This window comes from Triplophysa rosa, linkage group LG3 (genome assembly GCF_024868665.1).
Source record: "Triplophysa rosa linkage group LG3, Trosa_1v2, whole genome shotgun sequence".
Taxonomy (NCBI): Eukaryota; Metazoa; Chordata; class Actinopteri; order Cypriniformes; family Nemacheilidae; genus Triplophysa; species Triplophysa rosa.
The window spans coordinates 9,558,727-9,581,007 of NC_079892.1; the positions used below are offsets into that span (position 1 = coordinate 9,558,727).

General features: G+C 39.3%; 1 protein-coding gene across 7 annotated transcripts in view; it reads right to left on the reverse strand.

The window, feature by feature from the left end:
• cadps2 (Ca++-dependent secretion activator 2) overlaps nt 1-22,281 on the reverse strand; it is a 119,059-nt gene that overhangs the window by 6,871 nt on the left and 89,907 nt on the right. The window contains exons 14-27 of one of the 7 annotated variants that reach the window (XM_057329190.1): nt 20,611-20,712; nt 19,255-19,318; nt 18,615-18,738; nt 18,368-18,468; nt 14,568-14,724; nt 10,216-10,357; nt 8,703-8,822; nt 7,213-7,242; nt 4,938-5,093; nt 4,695-4,842; nt 3,662-3,676; nt 1,584-1,658; nt 1,220-1,303; nt 868-900 (exon numbers count right to left, since the gene is read on the reverse strand). In XM_057329190.1, the coding sequence (XP_057185173.1) occupies nt 868-900; nt 1,220-1,303; nt 1,584-1,658; nt 3,662-3,676; nt 4,695-4,842; nt 4,938-5,093; nt 7,213-7,242; nt 8,703-8,822; nt 10,216-10,357; nt 14,568-14,724; nt 18,368-18,468; nt 18,615-18,738; nt 19,255-19,318; nt 20,611-20,712 (1,351 nt within the window). Of the gene's footprint in view, nt 1-867; nt 901-1,219; nt 1,304-1,583; nt 1,659-3,661; nt 3,677-4,694; nt 4,843-4,937; nt 5,094-7,212; nt 7,243-8,702; nt 8,823-10,215; nt 10,358-14,567; nt 14,725-18,367; nt 18,472-18,614; nt 18,739-19,254; nt 19,319-20,610; nt 20,713-22,281 lie in introns of all 7 variants that reach the window. The other 6 variants (XM_057329189.1, XM_057329191.1, XM_057329194.1 and 3 more) reach the window with 6 other exon arrangements.

Consider the following 22,281-nt stretch of genomic DNA (forward strand, 5'->3'; position numbering starts at 1 on the left):
TGGCTTTAAACGTTTCTAATTTAATGCAATACACCCCTGCTGTCATTCTGAAACCTTGTACCTCCATATTTCGTGATTTTTTTGTTGGTGCCATAAATCATTATTATCGGGATTTGCAAATATCTAACCAATAAAACATATTAAAACGTGCTTGTCAACTTTGATAACACAGTATTGAATCATTTAAAATGTAGCGTTATTTCCATTTCCTGAAAAATGGCGAATTTGGACATCCGAGGTTTCGCAAGGACAGGGATGATATACATTTCTAAGTGTGGTTTCCGAAATAATTTTGGTGCCATAACATACCAATCAAACGTACTGTATGAACGAACTCCATCTTGTCAGATAAAGACGAAACCAATTGGAATGCCTAAAAGCTTCATGTTAAATTTCGAAAAGACTTCGAAACGTCTCGGTTCAGGACACGTGCTTACTCACACTTTCCCTCAACAGTGTTACGCTCTTTCTGCTTGCTCACGGCTGTCACTCTGAACACAGTCGTGGTTCCTGGTGATTCATTAGCGTCTCTCTCTGCTTGTGACGGCCCATTGTCAACACGCCGGCAGATCGCGAGACTGATTTCAAGCCAATCGTGTTGTTAATTAGTCTTGCACCGCCAGCCTTTGTAGACGCTCCAAACTCTTTTTCATTTGGCCTCGAATCCCAAATTATAAAAAATGAAACCATGTTAAGGAATGGTTAAATAATACACATAAGGCCTTTATAGGAATGTTTGGCGAAGCTGAATAAATAATACAAACACACGTACAGACACAAATGCATTTACAAGCACAAATAATATTTCAACAGGGTATGTCGGAAACGTGCAGACAGTCACAAGTTATATTTCCAAATTCGACTTACAGGGACATCCACATATTTGGCTGCTGCTTTTACCTTAAATGCAATGAAAAAGTACATATTTTGTTTAATGTATTTTGGTTGACCCTCAGCCTCATTAACAAAGCTCAATGCAGTAACCCCTTCATCAACATCAAACTAGAAATACATGAATATTACTCCATTTAAAAACATTGATATTGTGGGTGAAAACATTACATTTTTACATCTATTGACAGCAAAAGCAAAATCATTTCAAGTGGACTCTGCTTATTGCAGCTGAGCCTGGGTACACGTACACGCAGTGTTTGGGAATCACTGATCTGTCCGAACAGAGACGCGAGAAGAGGGTGTGGATACCCGTGCAAATGCTTACCGTAAAAGAGAGGATGGAAGAAAAGAATGTTCCCTCGTCGTATCGTGAGAGTTTGGACAACACCCCTTCTAAAACAGCTGCAAACTGTGAAAGCCAAGAAAAATGCGTGCGTGACAACACACAGGCATTAACGCCTTTGGTGCGAAGCAACAATTAACAATTTAGGACACAGTATGGTACAGTGAAAATGTAAACTACAGCAACACCCACCCAACGCCACTCAAACTTGGTACGTATTAAAAAATGACTCATTCATTCATTCGTAGAGAGGAGTATGGAGTGAACGCCGGCTGAAAAGAATGCCAAAAGCCAAATCTGAATGTGTCGGCTCAGAAGTGGGCCAAATAATGGCTGAAGGGCGTACCTTTGAGACCAAGGAGGAGAGCATTTCCTTAAAGGCCTCATCGATCAGGACATCGATTTTTGAGTGGTACTGTTGCTGCGGACACAGAGGGAGAAAAAAATGAACAAATATGATGGAGAAATAAGCCGACGGCCGATCGGCGGTAACCTTGATTCGAGCGAGAATCGGCTAACTGGATGGTCCGAAAAGAACAACATATCCCAGCGCATTTACAAAGACGTGTTCTGGGAGAAGGAAAGAAATCCTTCTGTGTAATAGGGCTGAGTTAAGCAGCTATTAGGCCCATTATGGCCATGAATGGAATTCCAGCTCTCGTTTAGGGCAAAGGAATTTGAAGGATACTTTTTGTGCGGGCCACAATTAGGGCAGCCTTGTGTTTTTCTAAAGAACCCGTCCAGCTGCGGCGACCAAAGGCTCACGCTGCATTCAATTAATCCGCCATTTCACGTCTGATAAGTCTTATTCACCTATTTTGACGGTGGAAAAAAAGGCGCGAGGGAAAGAGAGAAGAAGAAAGCGAGGGGTTGGCGGGGAGGCACGAGAGAGAGAGAGAACATCCATTTGAGAGCGCTGAATAGATGCCTGAGCTGCATACAAGCTGCGAGCTGCACGCAGAAGTTCATCTCTGCCAACAATGCCCATTCACGGCGAATCTAAAGGACACCCAAATTAAAAATTTCAATCAACAATGCGCGCAGATCGGTGACAAATTGAGGGTGCTAAGAGGTCACTGTCAGCAGCCCTAATTTTCTTTTCACCTTTTTTCCCTCCGCGCTAAATGGCAGTTTTTTTCATAAATGGCATTATGGGAGAATCTCGAGGACTTTTTACCTCAATTAACACTTCCATGTTTGCTTTTTATACGAGGGCTTTTTTTCGCATTAGAGCAGATTAAATGGGAGGTCTTTGCCTGTGTGCGTGAAAACCAAAAGAACAATGTCGTCTTTTGAAAACATTTATCTGGTAGCCATCTACTTCAGAGTCACTTCAGCGAGATGGCAGTTTATAAAGCATAACCTTGTACTTCGCAATAAAGCGGCAGGCAAACTCGGGTAAAATAATATTTTCTTTGTTTCTGAATGAAGTGTTTTTGAAATGCGCCGGCGTGTGCTGATGGCCATTAATCGCGATTCGCCCCGGCAGAAAATCCGCCGAAAAATACCTGTTAACCCAATACTAATGTCGATGAAAATAAAAGTGCCGGTTTCTCGCCACAGATCCGCGATCTTGCAACGCGAGGCCACTGACTTTACATGTGATCGTACCAGGAAACTCTTAGAACCTGCTTCTTTGTAAGGGCTGGAAAAGAGTAGCATCAACTACGTGGAACGAATTCTGCATACATGGAAAGAAGCATCATGCTAGAGCGAGATTAAACTATATGTAGGTGGTACTTTTATTTAAAGAAGCTTTCCTAAATCTAAGAGGCTGTGTCCACCGAGGCGCTTTTACGCGGCTGAAAATGCCAGGAGCTCGTCTGAAAACGCCCGCTGCAGGCGCAGCGTTCTGCCCCAAGTTGAGCATTTTTCAACTCTGGGCACCCGGTCGAATGCCGGCGCTGAGCGTGGGAAAAACCGGCGCTGAAAAAAAACGCCAGCTGCCTTTCGTTTTCAAAAAACGTGGTGTTTCTGTTGGAATCAATTGAAAAAACACACCGTACGCTGGCAGAAATGCCTCGGTGGACACAGCCCCTAAATGTGCAACTTTATAAAGAACAAAAAGAATCAATGCAATGGTTAAACTTAAGTGTGATATCAAAACCTGATATAAATCATGATTTTTCATTTGCCATATGCTTTTATTCAAAGCTCCTTACACTTGCGTTCAAGGTATATTTGATCGCTTCATGGGTTTCAAATCAACAAAACTCATGACCTTGGCATTGCTGGCGCCTCGCTCTCCCCTACCTTCTATAGGCTTCTCTTCTAAAACCATTATTTCACATCTAAAGTCTTTAAAAGGAATCCTTTCAGGACTTGGTCACTGATGTGGTTAAATAAAAACGTATGTTTAGAGATGAGCTGTTACGCATTGACTCCACTTAAGTGATAATTGCACACTGTGAGAGTGACACTTACCCACTGTTGGTCAACCTTGGATTCATGCAATGATGTGCAGGACATGCGGGAATGAACGAAGAGAAACAGACGTAAATGATTAAGAGTCTGCATAACGTGGAGTCCTTAAGAATCAATGAAATTATGTCAAATATGCAAAAAAATGCAATAAATAAAAGCATGCCAAAGTTACTTATTCCCACAGGAAGAATAAATATAAAGCAAGGTACCTTAAGCTTTAACTCTAAATGCCTCCGACTTCAACTCTAAATGATAATGTGCCAACTGAGATGTTGAGTCTCGAGTGATGTGTTAAGATGAAGTGTGTAATTTTCTGTGCCACCGGCAGAACAGAACTGCAAAATTAAGTTGTGTTTTGCACTTTCTGCCAAAAAATGTGGTACTTGCCCGTACAAAACTCACTCAGCAATGCTGAAAGGTGCTGCTAATTTGTTCTGAGTGTTAACCTGTTGCTATGCAGTTGCCTAATGGCCATATTCAAAAGAACCCAATTTATATCTTACTCCCCGATACAGATTTGGTCAACCCTTCACTCCCAACTACAGAAATCTCAATTCTCATGTAATTTCCTATAAAACTAGTAAATGCCTCATTAGCTTGGCTTGGTTGGATTTTTTACTTAAAATGGCAGTTCTGAAGTCTTTAGAAGACTGCCATGAACCTTAATTGTCATGGTTAATCTCTGACAAAACATCCTAGCAGAGATGGTGATTACAGTATATCACCCACAGAAGTGAACACAAATACTTATACAGACCAATAACACCTTTGAACATCAACTAAAAAGTCACATACTGTATGAAGTATATAAAAAGATGATAAATGGACCTTTGCCAGCTTGACATTAAACCCTCTGCACTTCAAACAGCATCACATAGTGTAATGGCTGCACTTAACATGTTCATAATCTAGTTATCACCTTTGCTGTCAATCGAACAAAGGCGGTATTTCTCTTAAGCCATATGGTGTTTATAAGACTTTTACTAAAGATAGAAGTGTCTTCGCTCAAAGCCCTGGTTGGATCGTGACGTACCTCCTGACCTTGATCGAGAACACACAGCTTGGAGCACTGCTTCTTGGCATCCATGAGAACATTAAACATGGTGCAGACGGACAAGGGGACACGGAAATCCGTGGACCTGCTGGACTTCTGCATTTTACAGTCAAAGGCAGCTTTGGTCCTAGAGGTGGGTCGAATAAACAAAGAGCGGTTTTTAATACGAGTCATTTAAGAGGACCACCTTTCATTGGTTGAATAAAAACTTTAAAACCCCACCTTTTAACACAGGCCTCCATCATATCACTGGCCATGAGTTTGAGTCTCTGCTCCAGATGTTTGGCGAACTCCGGCTCTGGCCAATGTAAGTCCATCATGAACATTTGGAGAGCGTCCAGCTTCCAGAAGAGATCTTCTGATGTGGCCGAACCATTGCTGAAGAAGATAGAAAATGTGAAATGTCAACATGTGTATCACCTTCTTTCTTACGAATGCAATGTTTATTTAATGTTTATTAATGTAATATTTTTACATGAATAACAATTTTTAAAATGTTATCATAGAGACTTAAATGACATAAAATATAATAACAGAGGAAAAAATCTGCATATAACTGTCCTGAAACATTACCCTTAAGGTGTTTTTACATGTGATTCTTTTTCCAAGGATTTTGAGTATAAATTCTCCGAATAAAATAAGACCATAGAAAAAACAAAACTAGTCTGAGTTCAGTTTGCTGAAAACAAACTGCTGAATTATTAAATAGTATATTTATGATACATTAAGTATTTATATTTACACAGTATTATTATTAAATAATAATAACAATATAATAACAATAATATTAAAGCTGCAATCTGTAACTTCTGCCTCTCTATCGCCACCTCTGTTTAACACCTAAAATTGCAGGTTACTTTACTTATCTTTACATGTGTTGAAAACAACTGACTTTTCTTGCAAAGTTTACTGCTGTGAATCAGGTTATAGTTAGACATTTCAAGAAATTTAGATTTTTTATATAAACGGATTTTTGCTTATTTTTAACCAAAAAAGTTACAAATTGCAGCGTTTAAACTATACAATATTCATGTTTACGGTAAAAATCAGTGTGAATAAAAAGTAAACTAGGCCTTGTAACAACTTATGTAACAACTTAAATAATATTTTCAAGTCCACTTTTACGGCCTTTTCACTGTTTATATTTTGGTTCTTTTAAAGGTGTCTGAGTTTATTTGTTTAAAGTCGCCTTATGAATAAATAAGTCGCCCAAAATTGCAAAATGCACAGTCAAATGACTAAACAGACTAGAGATAAAAAAGGTCAGTCTGCACCCAGCTGACTGAACTGCAGCAGATTGCATTCTCTCATCTAACAGTAGCTGTTTCACAAGCTGCGGGGAGTCAAGATCGACCGCAATTTCAACTGATGTTGTGTGCAGACTCCGCTGGGTTTGAAGAGGCTCAAGAGATCTCCGCCAAGCGAGACAGATGGAGCGACATCGCCGTGTCAACCGCAGTTAACACGGCAACGCGCAGTCGGGGCGCGCGCAGGCGCCGTTGGAGCGCTCGGAGCCAAGTGCCCGGCAACGGAAAAAGGGCACTCATTCCTCTCGCTGTTAAAAGACTGTTACCTTCACAAGTGGCGTTCCGGGAAAATAAATCGTTTGGCAAAGTCCGCTGTGCAATTAAAAGGGGCGAGCGAAATCTCCCACTCGATTAATTAGCGGCAGCATGGTCCGCGAGGGCCCCCTTGGGGGTCCGCGTCTCCGCCTCGAGCCCGTACAAGCAAAGGAAAGAGGCGGTCTGAACAAATGGACGAGTTTCTCGCCTGACGAAGAGACTCCCTGGAGGGGAACACAAAGTTCTCGCTGAATCTAACAACCAGCTAACCACAGAGTCCCCTCTGACAGTCACCCACAGGACTACACCCACTACAGACACATTTTCAGGCCTGAAAGCTGGTGTGCTTTTGCAGTTCACACTCTTGGAGTTAATTGAGACGGATCTGATTTAACTTTCTGATGTTATTTAAGCTCTCTTGGCCGTCGCGAGTTCTTCTAAAGTACAACCGTTTACAACACGAGTTTAAAGCGGTCGATTGTTCTGGGATAAACACATTTGATACAATGGAGTTGAAAACACTGTAGCGTGACTATAACAAAACAATCCAGACCTGTATTTTGATCTAATCTGTATTGTGTACTCGACACAAGTGCACCAGGTAACAATACTATAGTGTTACCCTGATGATAACCCCCGACAGAAGAGAGAAAATAGTGTTGTTGTTTATTATACCGTGAGACCCAAACCACATCGCACGCTCACATCGGGATTAAACGCTCTCTCACTCCACTGAATGAACTGCCGATATGTGGCCGCCTCTCCACATATCAGAAGAGAAATGAATGTTTATGGAGGCTCACGCGCCCGTGCGAATCATCTTTTAAACGGCTTGCGGTGAAGGGACAATTGGTTGTATTTCGTACCGAAACGGAACACAAAGCTGACATCAAAAACACAACCGTGTGAAGTGTTCAAATGTCTGCGGTACTCACAAAATATCAGGCAAATTAATTCCTTGCCCTCTGTAAAATCAAATACACAACTCTGTTAAACATTTAGCCAAGGAATCATGGGACTATGACAACAAAGCCACGAAAGAAGCAGGGCTCCAAACTAAATCAAATGATTAGGACACAACAAATAATTTAGCGGGCAAGTCATTTTTCCTTTTTTTTTTGCATAGTCCTTTGAAGAGGCGACAGTAAATCATAAAGAAAGAAAGAGAGAGAGTGAGAGAGAGAAAGAACCATGAGCCAGGAAGATGTGGCAGTGCACAAATTCATTTTCCAAATTATGTTCTTCACATGAAGAGTTTATTTGCAAAAACAGATCATTCATAAATAAAACATTTTATTTTAAAAATACAAAAAATCATGTTTTTTCCTGTATTATGTTTTTGTTCTGTGTTAAATGTATATTGTATACTGCAGTTGGATTGATATTACAATAAAATGTTTTATTTTCCATATATAAAAAAATATACTTCATATTTTATTTTATATATCATTTTTGTCTTTATATTTTAAATATCGTCACAAATCGTCATACATTTTGTTAGTTGAACATTTGCAAGTATTTTAGTTGGAGCCCTGAGAGGCCAAAAATTGATGCAACAAACACAATACCACATCCACACAAAACGCAACAAAACAAAGCATCAAGTACTGAATGCGAGCACAACCACAACCACACCACCAATCACATGCGAACAGCATGTTACATAACTCCACAAACAAACAGCAAAAACACTACCAGACAAAAGTTTAAATATACCTTAATTTTAAGTATTTCTGTTTCATACATTTTAGAACAATAGGCAAGTCATAGAAACACAAATCACAACTCTCCCATTTTAGTTTGTTTAATACAAATACACTTTGTCTAGATCACAGCTCTGCACACTCTGGGCATTCTCTCAACCGACTGCATGAGATGCTGGGACGCTTTTTAAATCATTGTAGTTCCCACGTACAGTATGCTGGCCACTTGTTGGCTCATTTTCCTTCACTATTCAGTCCAATTCATCAGTTTTGATTGTTTTCAAATTGAAATGCAGTCTGGTGAAGAAATCCACAAGCAGCCACAAATCCGTCTTTTAAGCATACCAATTATTTTCAATCACAAGGTTTTTAAGAAAATGGGAATGTTCTCCAAACCTTTAACTGGTAGTATAATGCTCAAATCTATTAAAACGACAATCACATAACCAGTGATTCAAGTAAAAATATATCAGATACCAAATTCAACACTACATCTTTTGCTTATTAAAATGCTTATTATAGCTATGACTGAGATTAAGATGCATCGAGGTGACATTTCAACTAAAAATATCTGCCACAGCCTCTTTTCTGTGTAGCCGTGATTTGAGTCATTTTAAAGGGCTGAATGGTCCTTCTAAGTGGTCGTGCGCACCCTTCGCAGCTATAATAAGCATATGTCAAGAACAGTAAGCAGTGATGGTGCCCAGCTGGCCCATACACACGTGCTGTCACACAGCGGCCCCATCCAGGAAGGGGCAGAGAAGCTGGGCATCTGAGGAAGGTTAAGAGGCAGGTTGGGAACTCTGGGCAGCGGTACTCTTGGCAGATTGTTGGTTATGGTCCTGCCAGAGATCAGAGGGTTAAAAAGCAATACTGAGAGGACAGAGAATGAGATGGAACATTGATATCGGATAGAGCAGATTAAGGTGATACTCGACTGATTTTTCTGTGGCAGTAAACAGAAAGACATTTTGACAGTCTTGACCAAAGCAGACAGGAAATAGACTTTAGGTCGATTTACGCCACGTTTAACATTAGAGGTGCACCGATACAGAATTATTCAGAGTAATATCTGCTGATACCGATTCTGAAGATTAATATTTCTTAATTTTCTGAATGTTATTAATTCATATAATGGTTATTAATATTGAACATCAAACTGGTGATGTTTCTTAACAATTTCTATATACAGAGCACAAATTCATTGCATTTTCCTGTCCTCTTTTGATTGACAGGATATATCGGCTGATAGCTGATCAGGGGCGGACTGGCCATCTGTCGTTCCGGGCGTTTTCCCGGTCGGTCGCTATCATTTGGGGCCGTAATGGACGCTTTGGCTGCTCAGACGGACGTATTATAAATGCGAATGCACGCAACGCGAATGCAAAAGACACGTATGCATTCCACCCCTCCTCCCCGTCGGCAGATTTAACCATGCACCACCACCCCCCCGGTTGACACACCTATCCATGCACAACCAACCATAACCCCCCCATCGACAGAAATGTTGGAGGGCCGATGTGGGCCAAAAAATGCCAGGGACGATTTTTCTTCCCAGTCCAGCCCTGTAGCCGATAGTGTAAAATTTTTATCAACCTATACCGATTATTAGCTGATATATCGGTGCATCTCTATTTAATATAGATATATAATCTGGTAAATACACTGTATTTGAAGTCAGTTTGAGTCGACTGCAAATTTGTGGGCAGCCATGTTTTCAAAGTTTGGTGGGCTGAAGGTTCAACACTGAGGTACACAACAGTATAAATATGAAAATACAGTAGGAAACTGCGTAGAAAAACTTAGAAAATGCTATAAAAGAAGATCATAATAATGTTTTAGACTTGTTTTAATCATCTTTCCATTCTTAGCAAGTTAATTGGTTTGCCCTCGCACTTAAAAAAAATCAGTTAATCGAAGAAACCGACTTAACCTTAAAACTAAAAAACATTGAATCTTTTATTCAGGCTTTATGGAGGTTTCATTGACTACCATAGTAGAAAAAATTCAAATGGTTGTCAAAGGTTCCCCAGAACTGCTTCCTTTCCCAAGTTTCTCAAAATATCTATGATGTCCCAGAAATGTCAGTTGCTAACATTCCTCCTTCATCTTTCTTTGTGTTCAACAGAACCAAGGCATTTAACCAGGTTTGGAACAACTTGAGCGTGAGAAATTCATGACAGAATTTTCATTTTTGGGCGGACTTTCCCTTTAAACAGTCTTGAATAAACTTACTTCACAGACTGCCACGTCTCCTGCTCAAAGCCGCGGTGTATGGACTGAGCTATGGATGACTCCATCAGGTCGATGTAGCGCACCACCAGGGGGACGTACAGCTCCTGCAGGTGCTTGTGGAACGTCCCGTTGCACAGGTGAGCTGGTAAGGATATAAAGCGAGTAATTGTTTTAGATTAACAAGCATCTAACATCACTTAGCAAACCACTGTGACGGATGAAAAAACACTAATAATGGCGTGGAAATATTACTGGAGTGCCAAAAAAACCTTTCTGTCAAGCATGTTCAATTGGCACATGTCTGACTGTTTTGATACATTTTATGTAAATATCTTTGAAATATATCATGCAACAATGTCAATTTACATAATGATCTTATTTTGTTGTACACACATATTATGATGTAACTTAACCTTTTAGACAGAAATGCAGGTGAATATAGCTACTGTAAAATGTTACTGTGATTTATCACCATGAGGAATGGGGGTGAAGAAGAGTGAGCGAGCGAGAGAGAGAGAGAGACACAAAGAGAGAGAGAGGCACGTCTCCTCAGACATCATTAAGTGTAATTCCCATCTCTCTGTTCTTCATCATTAACACTAGTCTTTTTACTCTCATGGGTGTGTGAGCTAATTTCCCAACCATTTAACAATGATGAAACTCATTTGAGCATTTAGTGTCAATGTCACAACACTATTTTATAATCATGTGCGCACAGGCTTAAAAAAACACAGTCACTTACAAATAATGTTTAAGTTAGAATGAATGTCACAGAAAGGTCTATGTGAAAATCTAAAAGCTACTTAAAAAGAAAAACTAATCACAGACAAATGTGAAAAAATGATCCATTCACAGCACAGCCTATGTGCATTTATCGAAAAATGAAATGAAAACCACTTTTATGCCAAAACCCATGAGCGATAAAAATAAAACCCAATCCACATTATATGACTGTTGAAAATATTCTCTATTGTCTGGTGTCCTGTTGTGTCTTATAACCCAGTGTTATCCCTAAAATGCATTAACACGGTGGCATGTTTAATACATTACGTCTAACCAGTCCGACTACTACCTACAATGGCCCGGCTTCACAAACAAGGCTTAAGGCTAGTCCCAGACTAAAATGAATGTGTGACCTTGTCTTAACTCAATATAACTTGCCCAGAAATATCTTAAAATATATCAGTGCCATTATTTTGTCTCAAGATGCACACCAGTAATGTATTCTTCTAAGGCATTTTTATAAAAGCGACATAAATCTTAATTCAACTAAGGCGTAGTCCTGGTTTAAGCTAAGCCGTGTCTGTGAAACCGGGCCAATGAGTGCTTATTGCTCAACAAAATAAATAAACATGAAAAAAACATCTTGTTCCATTTGAAGACCTTTCATGGAATGCATTGTGTCTGTTTCAGCTGTGCTGAACATTCACGCTTTATGTGAACAGACTTTTAAAACCATGAAATTAAGAGATTTCGGTCTTAAGATGTAACATATTTGTACCTCATTGTTGGGTTTCTTTTAGTCTTTCAAAGACTCTCTAAGCTCTATACAATGAAAGATTTGTGTGCTTTTCAGTTGTGTGGGAAGACTGCAAACAGTTACAAATGCTTAGGATTACAAGTTTGCCATGCGGTTTTACAACTTCAGAATGCATTAGAGATAGTTCACCCAAAATAAAAATTCTGTCATGAATTACTCACCCTCAAGTTGTTCCAAACCTGTTTACATTTCTTTGTTTGGTTGACCAGAAAGAAAGATATTTGGAAGAACGTTAGCAACTGAGATTTCTGGGGCACCATTGACTACCATAGTAAAAAAATGATCATATACTGAACACAAAAGAAAATATTTTGGGGAATTTAGGAAAACAAACAGTTCTGAGGCACCTTTGAAATCTAACTTGTTTACATGCTTCCAGATATTTTGGAAGATATTTTTTTTGTGTTCATCAGAACAAAGAAATTTTAACATACAGTATTTGTGACCCTGGACAACAAAACCAGTCTTATAGTCAATTTTTCGAAATTGAGATTTTTACATAATCTGAAATCTGAGTAAATAAGATTTCTGTTGATGTATGAGTTGTTAGAATAGGACAATATCTGGCTGAGATACAACCGTTTAAAACTCAGGAATCTGAGAGCGCAAAAAATCAAAATATTGAGAAAATCGCCTTTGAAGTTGTTAATCAGGGGCACTGTGGCAGACCATCCACTCACAAAAATAAAGTTTTGATATATTTAAGGTAGGAAATTTACAAAATATCTTCATGGAACATGATCTTTACTTAATATCCTAATGATTTTTGGCATAAAAGAAAAATCGATAATTTTGACCCACACAATGTATTTTTGTCTTTTACTAAAAATGTTCCCGTGCTACTTAAGACTGGTTTTGTGATCCAGGGTCACATTTGGAACACCTTGAGGATTTCATGACAGGATTATTTTTTTGGGTGAACTGTCCCTTTAATTCTTCAAAACCACCAGTTTGATTCTGCAAACCAAAACAGGCACACCACTCGATTATGCCTTGACTAAAATAATTAATAAAATGTTTGGCAGCAGGTGTCTTTCATTACATTTCTACCTGTATATAGAGAAGCAGGGGGTCATTTATTGACAGTAGGGGGCAAAAAGAAAACCTTAAGTCTTGCAAGTAACTGTGTGGGAGTATTGTATTTGTTCAGTCTGGCACATGTTTTTGTTATTAGAAGCTCCCATTTGCATTGTCATACTAGATCAAATCTATTCCACACAAACTGGTATATTAAGGCAAGTTGTTTGGTTACAAGCATTATTCCAAATATCTTTCTCTGTGTTCATTAGAACAAATAAATGTACACAGTTTTGGAACTCGAGGGCGAGTAAATGATGACAGAATTTTCATTTTTGGGTGAACTGTCCCTTTAAAAGATTTATCTTAAAGGGGTCATATGAAGCGAAAACGTGTTTTTCTGCGTCTTTGGTGTGTTATAAGTAACCACACCCCCACAAATCTACGTCAGTTCGTGGTATGATTTAACTAAAACCGCCCAAATGTATACGCAAGTAAGGTGGGCGTACCTGTCAGTACAATTGCTTTGGAACCTGATGTTCCAAATATGGTAAGAGGCGTTACATTTCCGTCACACGCTTGCAGTATTCAACCAATCACTACGCACTGGTTAACTGGCCAATCATAGCACACCTCGCTTTTCAGAGCGATGAGCTTTGTAAAAAATCTGCGCGTTTCAGAGAGGCGGTGCAAAGAGGAGATACAAACATGCACGGTATGTGGAAAATACAGCGTTTTTGAACCTTAAATCGTGTAGACACTTTGCATTACATCTAAAACAAACCATAATATTCGATTGGACAAGTGTGATATGAATGTACTACAGATAAATGCACAAATGTAAATGGAACTCTTGGCTTCAGCTGTTGTTATATCACAAGACTAAAAGCTCTTCATCACATCATTAACTTCCTGTTGTGAAGTATTCAGAGCCCTGTTTTGGTTAACGCAGGATAATTTTGTGTTAATTACAGGAGCGGTAATGGGATACTGGCACTCCTGATACGTCAGACGCTCAAAGGTCTCCTGAACCTGCCCTCCTTTGCAGGATTCAGGTATCTGGCCAGAAGTGGAGATAATTTATGCTCCAGCGCCACTAACTGATCACACAATATATCTCATTAGTGTGTTGACAACTACAGAGCACAGCGTGTTAACCTCCTCTCCTAACAAGGATTGTTTTCCAAATCTACACCGGTGTTAATTAGTGCGCTTAGCGATGGGAACATGCGATCAGAACTTTGGACAAATAGGAGACAGCTATGGACGGACGGAGGGGGGGATTTGAATTGAAAGGAATTTTTTTTGTGTGTGTTTTGCTTAAGCAAGAAAGTGATATGGAACACCATGCGGGTGAATAAATGACAGATTTTCATTTTTGGGTGAAGTGTCCCTTCAAAGGTCCAATGTGTAATTTTTCGGAGGATCTATTGTATGTCTTCAGAGGTGTATAAAGACCTTACATAATGAAGCGTTATGTTTTTATTACCTTAGAATGAGCTATTTCAATCTACATACCGCGGGTCCCCATACATGGAATTCGACATGTTGTTTCTACAGTAGCCCTAAACGGACAAACTGCTCTACAGAGCGTGTTTCGTAAATACGTTATCTCCTTTAGTAAAGATGCGAAAACATGACGACATCTTATTTCTGTGTCAGCCACTGTAGTGCTTCAATAGGGAGGGGTGGAGTGAGCTGTTGGATGCAATTCACAACCTCACCGCTAGATATCGCTAAATTTCATACACTGGACCTTTAAGACAAAAACAAAGAAAAGAAAAATGCTACATACGGTCAGTTCGTAAGAAATTGTTGAGCAGCTGAAAGAGAGGGAAACTGTCCCAGGAGTCTTGCTGCTGGACTGCCAGAGCTGTGTCCATATCCACCGTATAAAGGGACAGGAAGGTCTCTGCGTGCTCGGCCATCATCTCCGGCCACCAGGAGAAGGCCTACGAAATACAGACAAACACGCAAATTTATAGACACTCGATTTTCCCATTGTGCAAGTAGATTGTAACAGGAGGGTATACGCTAAATAAGAATGCAATTACGAACAATAACGCCAAACTACTGATGGTTAAGCAGGGTATGATACTGTCGACATAACAAAACCGAGAAGTCAACTAAAAGCAGTACTGTAGATGACACACAACACAAAGACGAGACATTGAATAGACCTACATTGTATTTAAAGATGGAGATGAATGGGAGGGAGAATCAAAGGTTTGCTTTTGAGCCAGTAGATTGGTTTTGTAAAGCCTTACTTTAGAAGTTTCAGACTGTATATACAGTACAAGCTACTATCCGAGTCTGTTATATCGGCAAAAAATAAAGAATACGATAAAACATTCTACTATTCGAGCTACAAGAACACAGACGCTTTGTTTGTTCACATATCAAAACACAGACTGAAATGAATGCTTCTATGATTTAAAACGGATAGAACTGCCAACGATTCATCTCGAGTGCCAAACATTTACAACGCGAAGGCTAACAATGCCTTTTTATATATTTTTGAATGATTCTGGAAAATAGCATTAGATATAACTATTGAAATGACAATTAGCCATGCACATGTCTTTTGCGGTTGACTGCAGCGTATCAGTGCACATCCATCCTGAATTCTCCAGAGAGGAGAAGAAAAGCTCGGCGCTGTCCTCCTACATTGTATTCCACTCTGTATTGTTTGCCATGTGCATTGAAGGCCCTTCTGAAAAGATCCAAGTCCATCAATGCGTCTCTCTCTTAGCATTCTTCCACACGCCGATTCCTGGGGACGGCTGCAGCCCACTTAATTGAGAGCGTAAAAGAAAACCAGTGCATCTCGCCTCGTATTCTTTACGCCGGCACGCAAGCCAAGAACTTTCCGTCCAAAGCGGTCGGCGTCGAGCAATGGGGATAAAAGTGCAGTCAGTCATAGTGAAAAATACATGGCATAGAGAATGCTAACTTATTGAAGGCATCTATTGTGTGTGGATATTGCTCCTGTGGGTGCGAGGAGGGGGGCGTCACTCTCGTCTGACTTGATGTCGTACAGTCACTGGCCTTGAGCGAACTCATCCTCGCCGCTTTTCAGAAGCAGGTTTTGAGCGCTGACAAACATCAAAGTGAGCGTTTTATAGCTCTGTTAAATTTAAATCATGCTCCAAAATATATTTCAGTCGTAGATTATTCACTTTACCTTTACTTTTTATTATATTAAAGGGACAGTGCACCCAAAAAAGGTTTCAACATTTTTGTTGGTCCAAACACGGATGGAGACAAAATAAAAAAACAGACTATTATTGACAATATGTATTTATTGTTTTTACTTATTTTTTGAGTTCAGTGGTCTCAGTCCCCGTTATAAAAAAGAGCTCTCTGGACATTATGTGAATTTTGTATTTGTGAGTGAACAGTCATAAACATTTTTATATTAGCCTTTAAAGATGTCAGCCGGAAAAAAAAACAATCCTGGCTTTGACATTTATTTGGTTAAACCATGCTTTTGACTTTTAAAGCGGCCTTAACACACGCGGTTTCTGCCAAACTCATATTAATCTTGAGTACCTAGTGTAGTATTGCATACTTCGTATTTTCGAAGTGTATTTAGTTTGATCACATTTATAAAAGATAGATACAGCTGTACGATTATTTCCGAAAGCATACGGCGCGTGCGGGGGTTTTAGGCTGAAGCACGTGCACAGACATTAGTTTCACTCACCACCATGTCCGGCATCTTTTAGCGCTGGGACAGCTCCATATATCAGTTTCAAACGATCTCCAAATCCAGCATTATATCCACCGTTTATATAACATTCATCACCCAAATGCAGTGAACAAACAAACACCTGAACTTTGCGAACGTATGCTCTCTCTCTCTCTCTCTCCTGCACACAAGTGAAAGTGACGTCTGCGCATGCTCCTTCTCCTGCTTTTCTTGCTGCCGCGTGGGCGTGCTGTGTGCTTTTCCGGGAGTATTGTCCAATAAGGGACTAAGAAAAATTGTTACGAAACAGTTTTATATGTTCAAAAAAACTTTCCGAAGCCTGTACGATCGCTGGGGGAGTGTATCGAGCACAGAAATACTACGTAATACACCCAACTCATTTTTTGACAAGTTGACCATGTTAAGCATGAGAAGACAGCACATTTAACATTGTAAAGAAGTCAGAATACATGACACACCATTGCAGCACCCCTTTAATAAACAAATGCATGGCAATAAATAATAAAAAAATTATGAATAAAAATGCATAAATAAAAAAGATCAATAAGACACACCCAAGTGAAAATACCAACGCAACACCGTCAACATTAGACAGCACAGCATAAGTACAAATAGTCAAACTCACCTCTTTTCCCTAATACATTTACAGATGTAAGCATGACAGAGAGAGAAGAAGAAAATGTCAAAATGCACAAAAGAATATTAGCAAACATTGTGTTAAAATACAGCTGTATGTAAAAATGAATGCACAAACATATTTTTGGCGTAAAAGTGTTCAACATTTAAATGTACTATATAGAAATAACATTGTTTAATATGCGATGTAAATGTAGACACACCACAAACACCTTTAGTGGTATTTGAGCGTTTTGGCATCGTTGTCTCTGTTGCCCGCATCAGCTGTCGAATGCTCAACGACTAAAAATAGTCCCCCTACCTCGCAAACAGATGTCTAAAGCCGTACATTTGCTTGGTAAATGAGTGTCGTCTCTCGCCATGATGTCTGAACACATTGATCAGTTATCTTTGATTTTTGATTTAAATGTTGACGTGAGAGCGTTAGCGAGTCCTGGCCTCGTGCAGATGGGCCGTGGGCGTTGTTTTCCTCTGGCGTTACTATAAACTGGCAATGGGACGGGTAAGCTGTCACTTGCTAACAGCTGTTGTGGCAACGCGGCGAAGGAAATGGACAGCGAGACGGTAAATGATCACGAGTCCGCTATGAAATGATCATGCAATACCTTCTGGAGAAACGTGCAACGCCAAAAGGCCTGATGATAAACAAAGACTGATTATGCATCGTTGTGACTGCGGACTTCTTTTAACATATGTTGGGAAGGATTGGAAGATGTGCGCTATATGTAAGGAAAGACTGGATCAATGGTGAAAAAATCATCTTGTCGTGTCTTAAAAGGCAGTAGGGAGTATTTGCTGCTTGTGAGGACTATTATATTAAAAATGAAAACAGAGTAAAAAAATCAATTCTGAACTATAAGAAAAACAAATTAAGGTAATAGCGAATAGTGAATAGTTAGAACGTAAAACAACACACCACCAGCTGGTCTTCTACAGCAGTAACTACTTCATTCAGTATATCAAGCAGAACCTGACTTTAATATATCCTTACCCTTTATGTTATGGATGTTGACAGACAGACAGTCAGGCAAACAGACACATGCAGACAAACATTATAGATAGATATATAGACAGACAGACATCCAGTATATGTAGATTAGAAAGTATAGATAGACAGGACAGAGGACAGGTCAGATAGATAGGACACAGACAGACAGATATAGATTAGATAGGATAGATAGGAGACAGACAAACATCTACATAAATAGGATGTACAGACAGACAGGTTGAAATGAGGTAGATTGTACCTCAGAGTGATGCTCTTCGTTCTGTTGTAACACTTCTATACACAGCTCTCCCAGTCTGATCATGTCCTCCAATCTCTTCTCAGGAGACGCCTGACTGGTGTCTGCTGACATGATACATGACAAAATGTTGACACCAAAACTGTTCTATCTTCACCCTGCCTCGATTTACTTTGCAGATTTTCAAGCTAAAAGTGATATGTAACAGCACGTAGTGTTTGGTGGTAATCAGACGTATTGTGTGTGAAACCTTCGATCTGGGCGTAGTCAGTCAACTGCTGGTAATTGACGAGTGCGGCTTTTTCCAGGCGCTTCTGAACGATCGTCTTCATTTCTTCGGGTGGCACTGCTGTGGTTATGTCCTTCATCAGAGCCTAAGGAACAGTAGGTTATGTTAAACTTTAGCTCTAATTGATCTTATTTATTACGTTTGAATATTCTCCACATTTATGCATTTGGCATACGTTTTTGTGACCGACCGTATACATTTCATATCAGAATCAGTACATTTCCCATGAATCGAATCCATAAACTTGGTGTTGGGTATACAATAATAATATAAAATAACTTAATGAATAAAATTTCTTGGGAACCATTTTTTTGGTCGTTTTTGGAGCCTGACATCGCTAGACACAATTTATTTTTAACTGCATGAACATTTTGAAATTATTCTTTTGTGTTTCCAGATGAGAAAGTCAGTCAGATTTGGAATAACATGAAGGTGCTTAAATAATGACAATGAACTTTTCGTTTAAAAGCCTAATGTCAAACCCCATCATAAAATGCACCAACCTATAAAAAATAACCTCACAGAAATGTCCCAAAAGACATGCTTTATTCATTAAGCGCTGGAGGTGCAAAGCACACACAGTTAACACGCAGACACTCACCCTTTCTAGAAGAGAAAGCGTGGCTTTAAGGGCCCCCTCTGGTCTCCCGAAGGGAAAACAGTACCTACGGGCAGAGAGACAAGGGTAGAGCGACTAAACAAACTCGAGTGGTAATTAACTGAGAACTACTCGTAAAGTGTGAGCGCAAGCTGAAGGGGTCAATCGCAAACCGCTGTTTTTCTGCTATCATGGGACAATAATTGCGTCTTTTAAATAGAGATGTTTTCCAAAGGCTGTCGAGGAGGGACAGGTGTCAGCTCGCGTACGGACAATGCCAGGCCATGTGAATGAAGGAGAAGAGAAGTGGTTTTCGCGGAGGCCTCGCACCACAGGTGTGAGAATGTCTCCAGAAAAGCCCTCATCCCCTTTTCATGTGTGTCGGGCAAGAGGCACACTTGCCGAGTGACTCAACAAGCTTTAATCAGCTTGGGTCGGGCGCTACGGCTAATCCCCGACACGCCCTGCACTGGCCTTGTTCTGTCTGCTATCTATTTGCATAATCCTAGCCGTTTGTTTGCAGTTTTTGTTCGAGTGGTTTTAACAGGTTATTATGGGCTTGTTCAAGCGCAAGACCCTCTTTACCGGTGGGTCCAGAACTCTGCGGGGGACCCTGCGGGAGGTCACCTTAAATCTCACCTTAAAACCAGGACCTGACAGAAGGTGTGGTGAATGTTGAAACGGTACATTGAGATGTGACACGTCAGCTGTCAGCTGGTTTTTGGATTTGAGAGATTTTACATCTGTCATTCAGTGTCTATGGTAAACTTTGTGGTCACACTTCAGTATAAGGGGCAATTCTCGCTATTAACAAACCATTAACTATGACTTTCCCCCCAATTAACTCTTAATGTGTTGCTTATTAATAGTTAGTAAGGTAGTTATAAGGTAATAAGGTAGTTAGTAGGATTAGGGATGTAGAGTATGGTCATGCAGAATATGTGCTTTATAAGTACTAATAAACAGCCAATATGCCATTAATAGGCATGCTAATAACAACTAGTTAATAGTGAGAATTGAAGTGTTACCAACTTTGTTATTATTATTGCTTCACTATACAAGGATTATTTCAACCAACCTGACCATATACTGGTTAGCATCTGGCAAGAGAATCTCTGTTTTTGATGGGATGAAGGAGGATTGACTTCTTAACTTTAAGACATAAAGAACATGTCCTCCTTCTCTTTTCAGACGCAATTTATCACGTATTATTGAGAAGCACTGTAATACTTTTGACACACCAGTACTCTACAGAAACATAAAAAACATTTACGTTGCTGAATACTGCCCGATTTGATATCAATTAAAGACTGGAAATGAAAGACAGAGCAGGCTGGCAGATGTGGCAGCTTTTCTCACCTGAAATGTGTGATCTGCTTCTCCAGCAACGTCAACAATCTGCTCCTGATCTCCTCAAACTCCTCCTTCTCCTGCTCTGTAACCGTGCCCATGCCATCCGGTCTGCCAAAACAGGGAGGAAACATTCTGGTTTGTATTTGTTTCTTCTCAGCACCTGTTCATTCTTCATGACTGCCCTTGAATAGAGTGCTTTAACTTCTTCAAGTATTTATAGCTTTTTTCCGTTTCTCAAATATTCAAGAAAACAAAGCTTTGACCTTTTACTGAAGCTTTGACAAGTAGAAAGCCTTACACGGCAAAGAATATCTAAATATTTTTGGCAAATCACATCAAGTAATGCAAGGTAATTCGGAATAAGTCAACACACAACTGCTATGTTTATTTTTTGAAAAAAATAAATAAAATAAATAAGTAAATTTTATATATATATATATATATATATATATACATACACACATGCACGCACGCATACATATTAATTAATGAAATAAAAACAATTATATCTTTATATATAATTATATTACATATAGACACATACGTTTATTTTTTCAATATTTGTTTATATTTCCAATATATATACACGTACACATACAGTATATACATTTTATATATACATATGTGTGTGTGTATAATTAGATTATTAAATTTTATAACTATACTTTATAATAAAATAAAAACAAACAAATAAATCAAACCAAAAAATCATCAACCAAAAATAAAAGCAAAGACTCAATATTTGTTTTTATTTCCAATATACATACACGTACACATACACTATATACATTTTATATATACATATGTGTGTGTGTGTCAAACCAAAAAATCATCAACCAAAAATAAAAGCAAAGACTCAAAAATGAACAAACATAATAAAATCAAAAGCATCATGTGACCCAACATATACTTCATTATTCCATATTTTGTCTAATATAAATGAATCCAATACTTTTGTCACACATAAACTAAACAATCAAGTGTAGCCAGCATATGTTCACCCATTAAGCATTGCACAATTACACTTCTAAGGTAATCGTTTTAGTTGTAAGTCACCAACAATAGGCAGAGAAGTTGGAGGGCATTGTGTCCTGCTATCCAAACCCTCCATACATTCTGAATGGCACAGATTAGCTGTGTAGATAAAGCTCTTTTCTTCACATGCAGAGGTAAAGGCAACTTGTAAACCTGTCTGTTCTTCAAATCCCTCCCTCCATTAAACAAAATCCATCTTTTCTTTTTGACAAGAGCCCGCTAATCCCAAGAGAACACAATGAGCGGGTGTGAAAAGTGCCAGAAGATGTGTGTGTGTATGAGTGGGGGTAAGAGAGAGAGACCAGCGCTTACAAATCTCTGTATTATAGTAAAGGCTAAGGAGTGTATAAACTCACCATCGACCTTTTAATCTCTGTGCTTTTGTCTGTGGGACTGCGTTGGCTCATTACTTCTATAGGAAGTCCTCTTAGTTTAACGGCTCCTCACAAGAGGCCTGGGAATTAAACTGTTAGCACATGCTGAAATCACTCTGGTTAACAGTCCATGTAGTTCATGCTTGGCTGTCGGTACATTGTCGAGACTACGCGAGCCTTACAACTTTAGTCCATAATTAGGTCTCTCCCAATTCACAAATCCTCCTACTGACTGGACTAATGTTAAACAAACGCATCAATCCTTGAA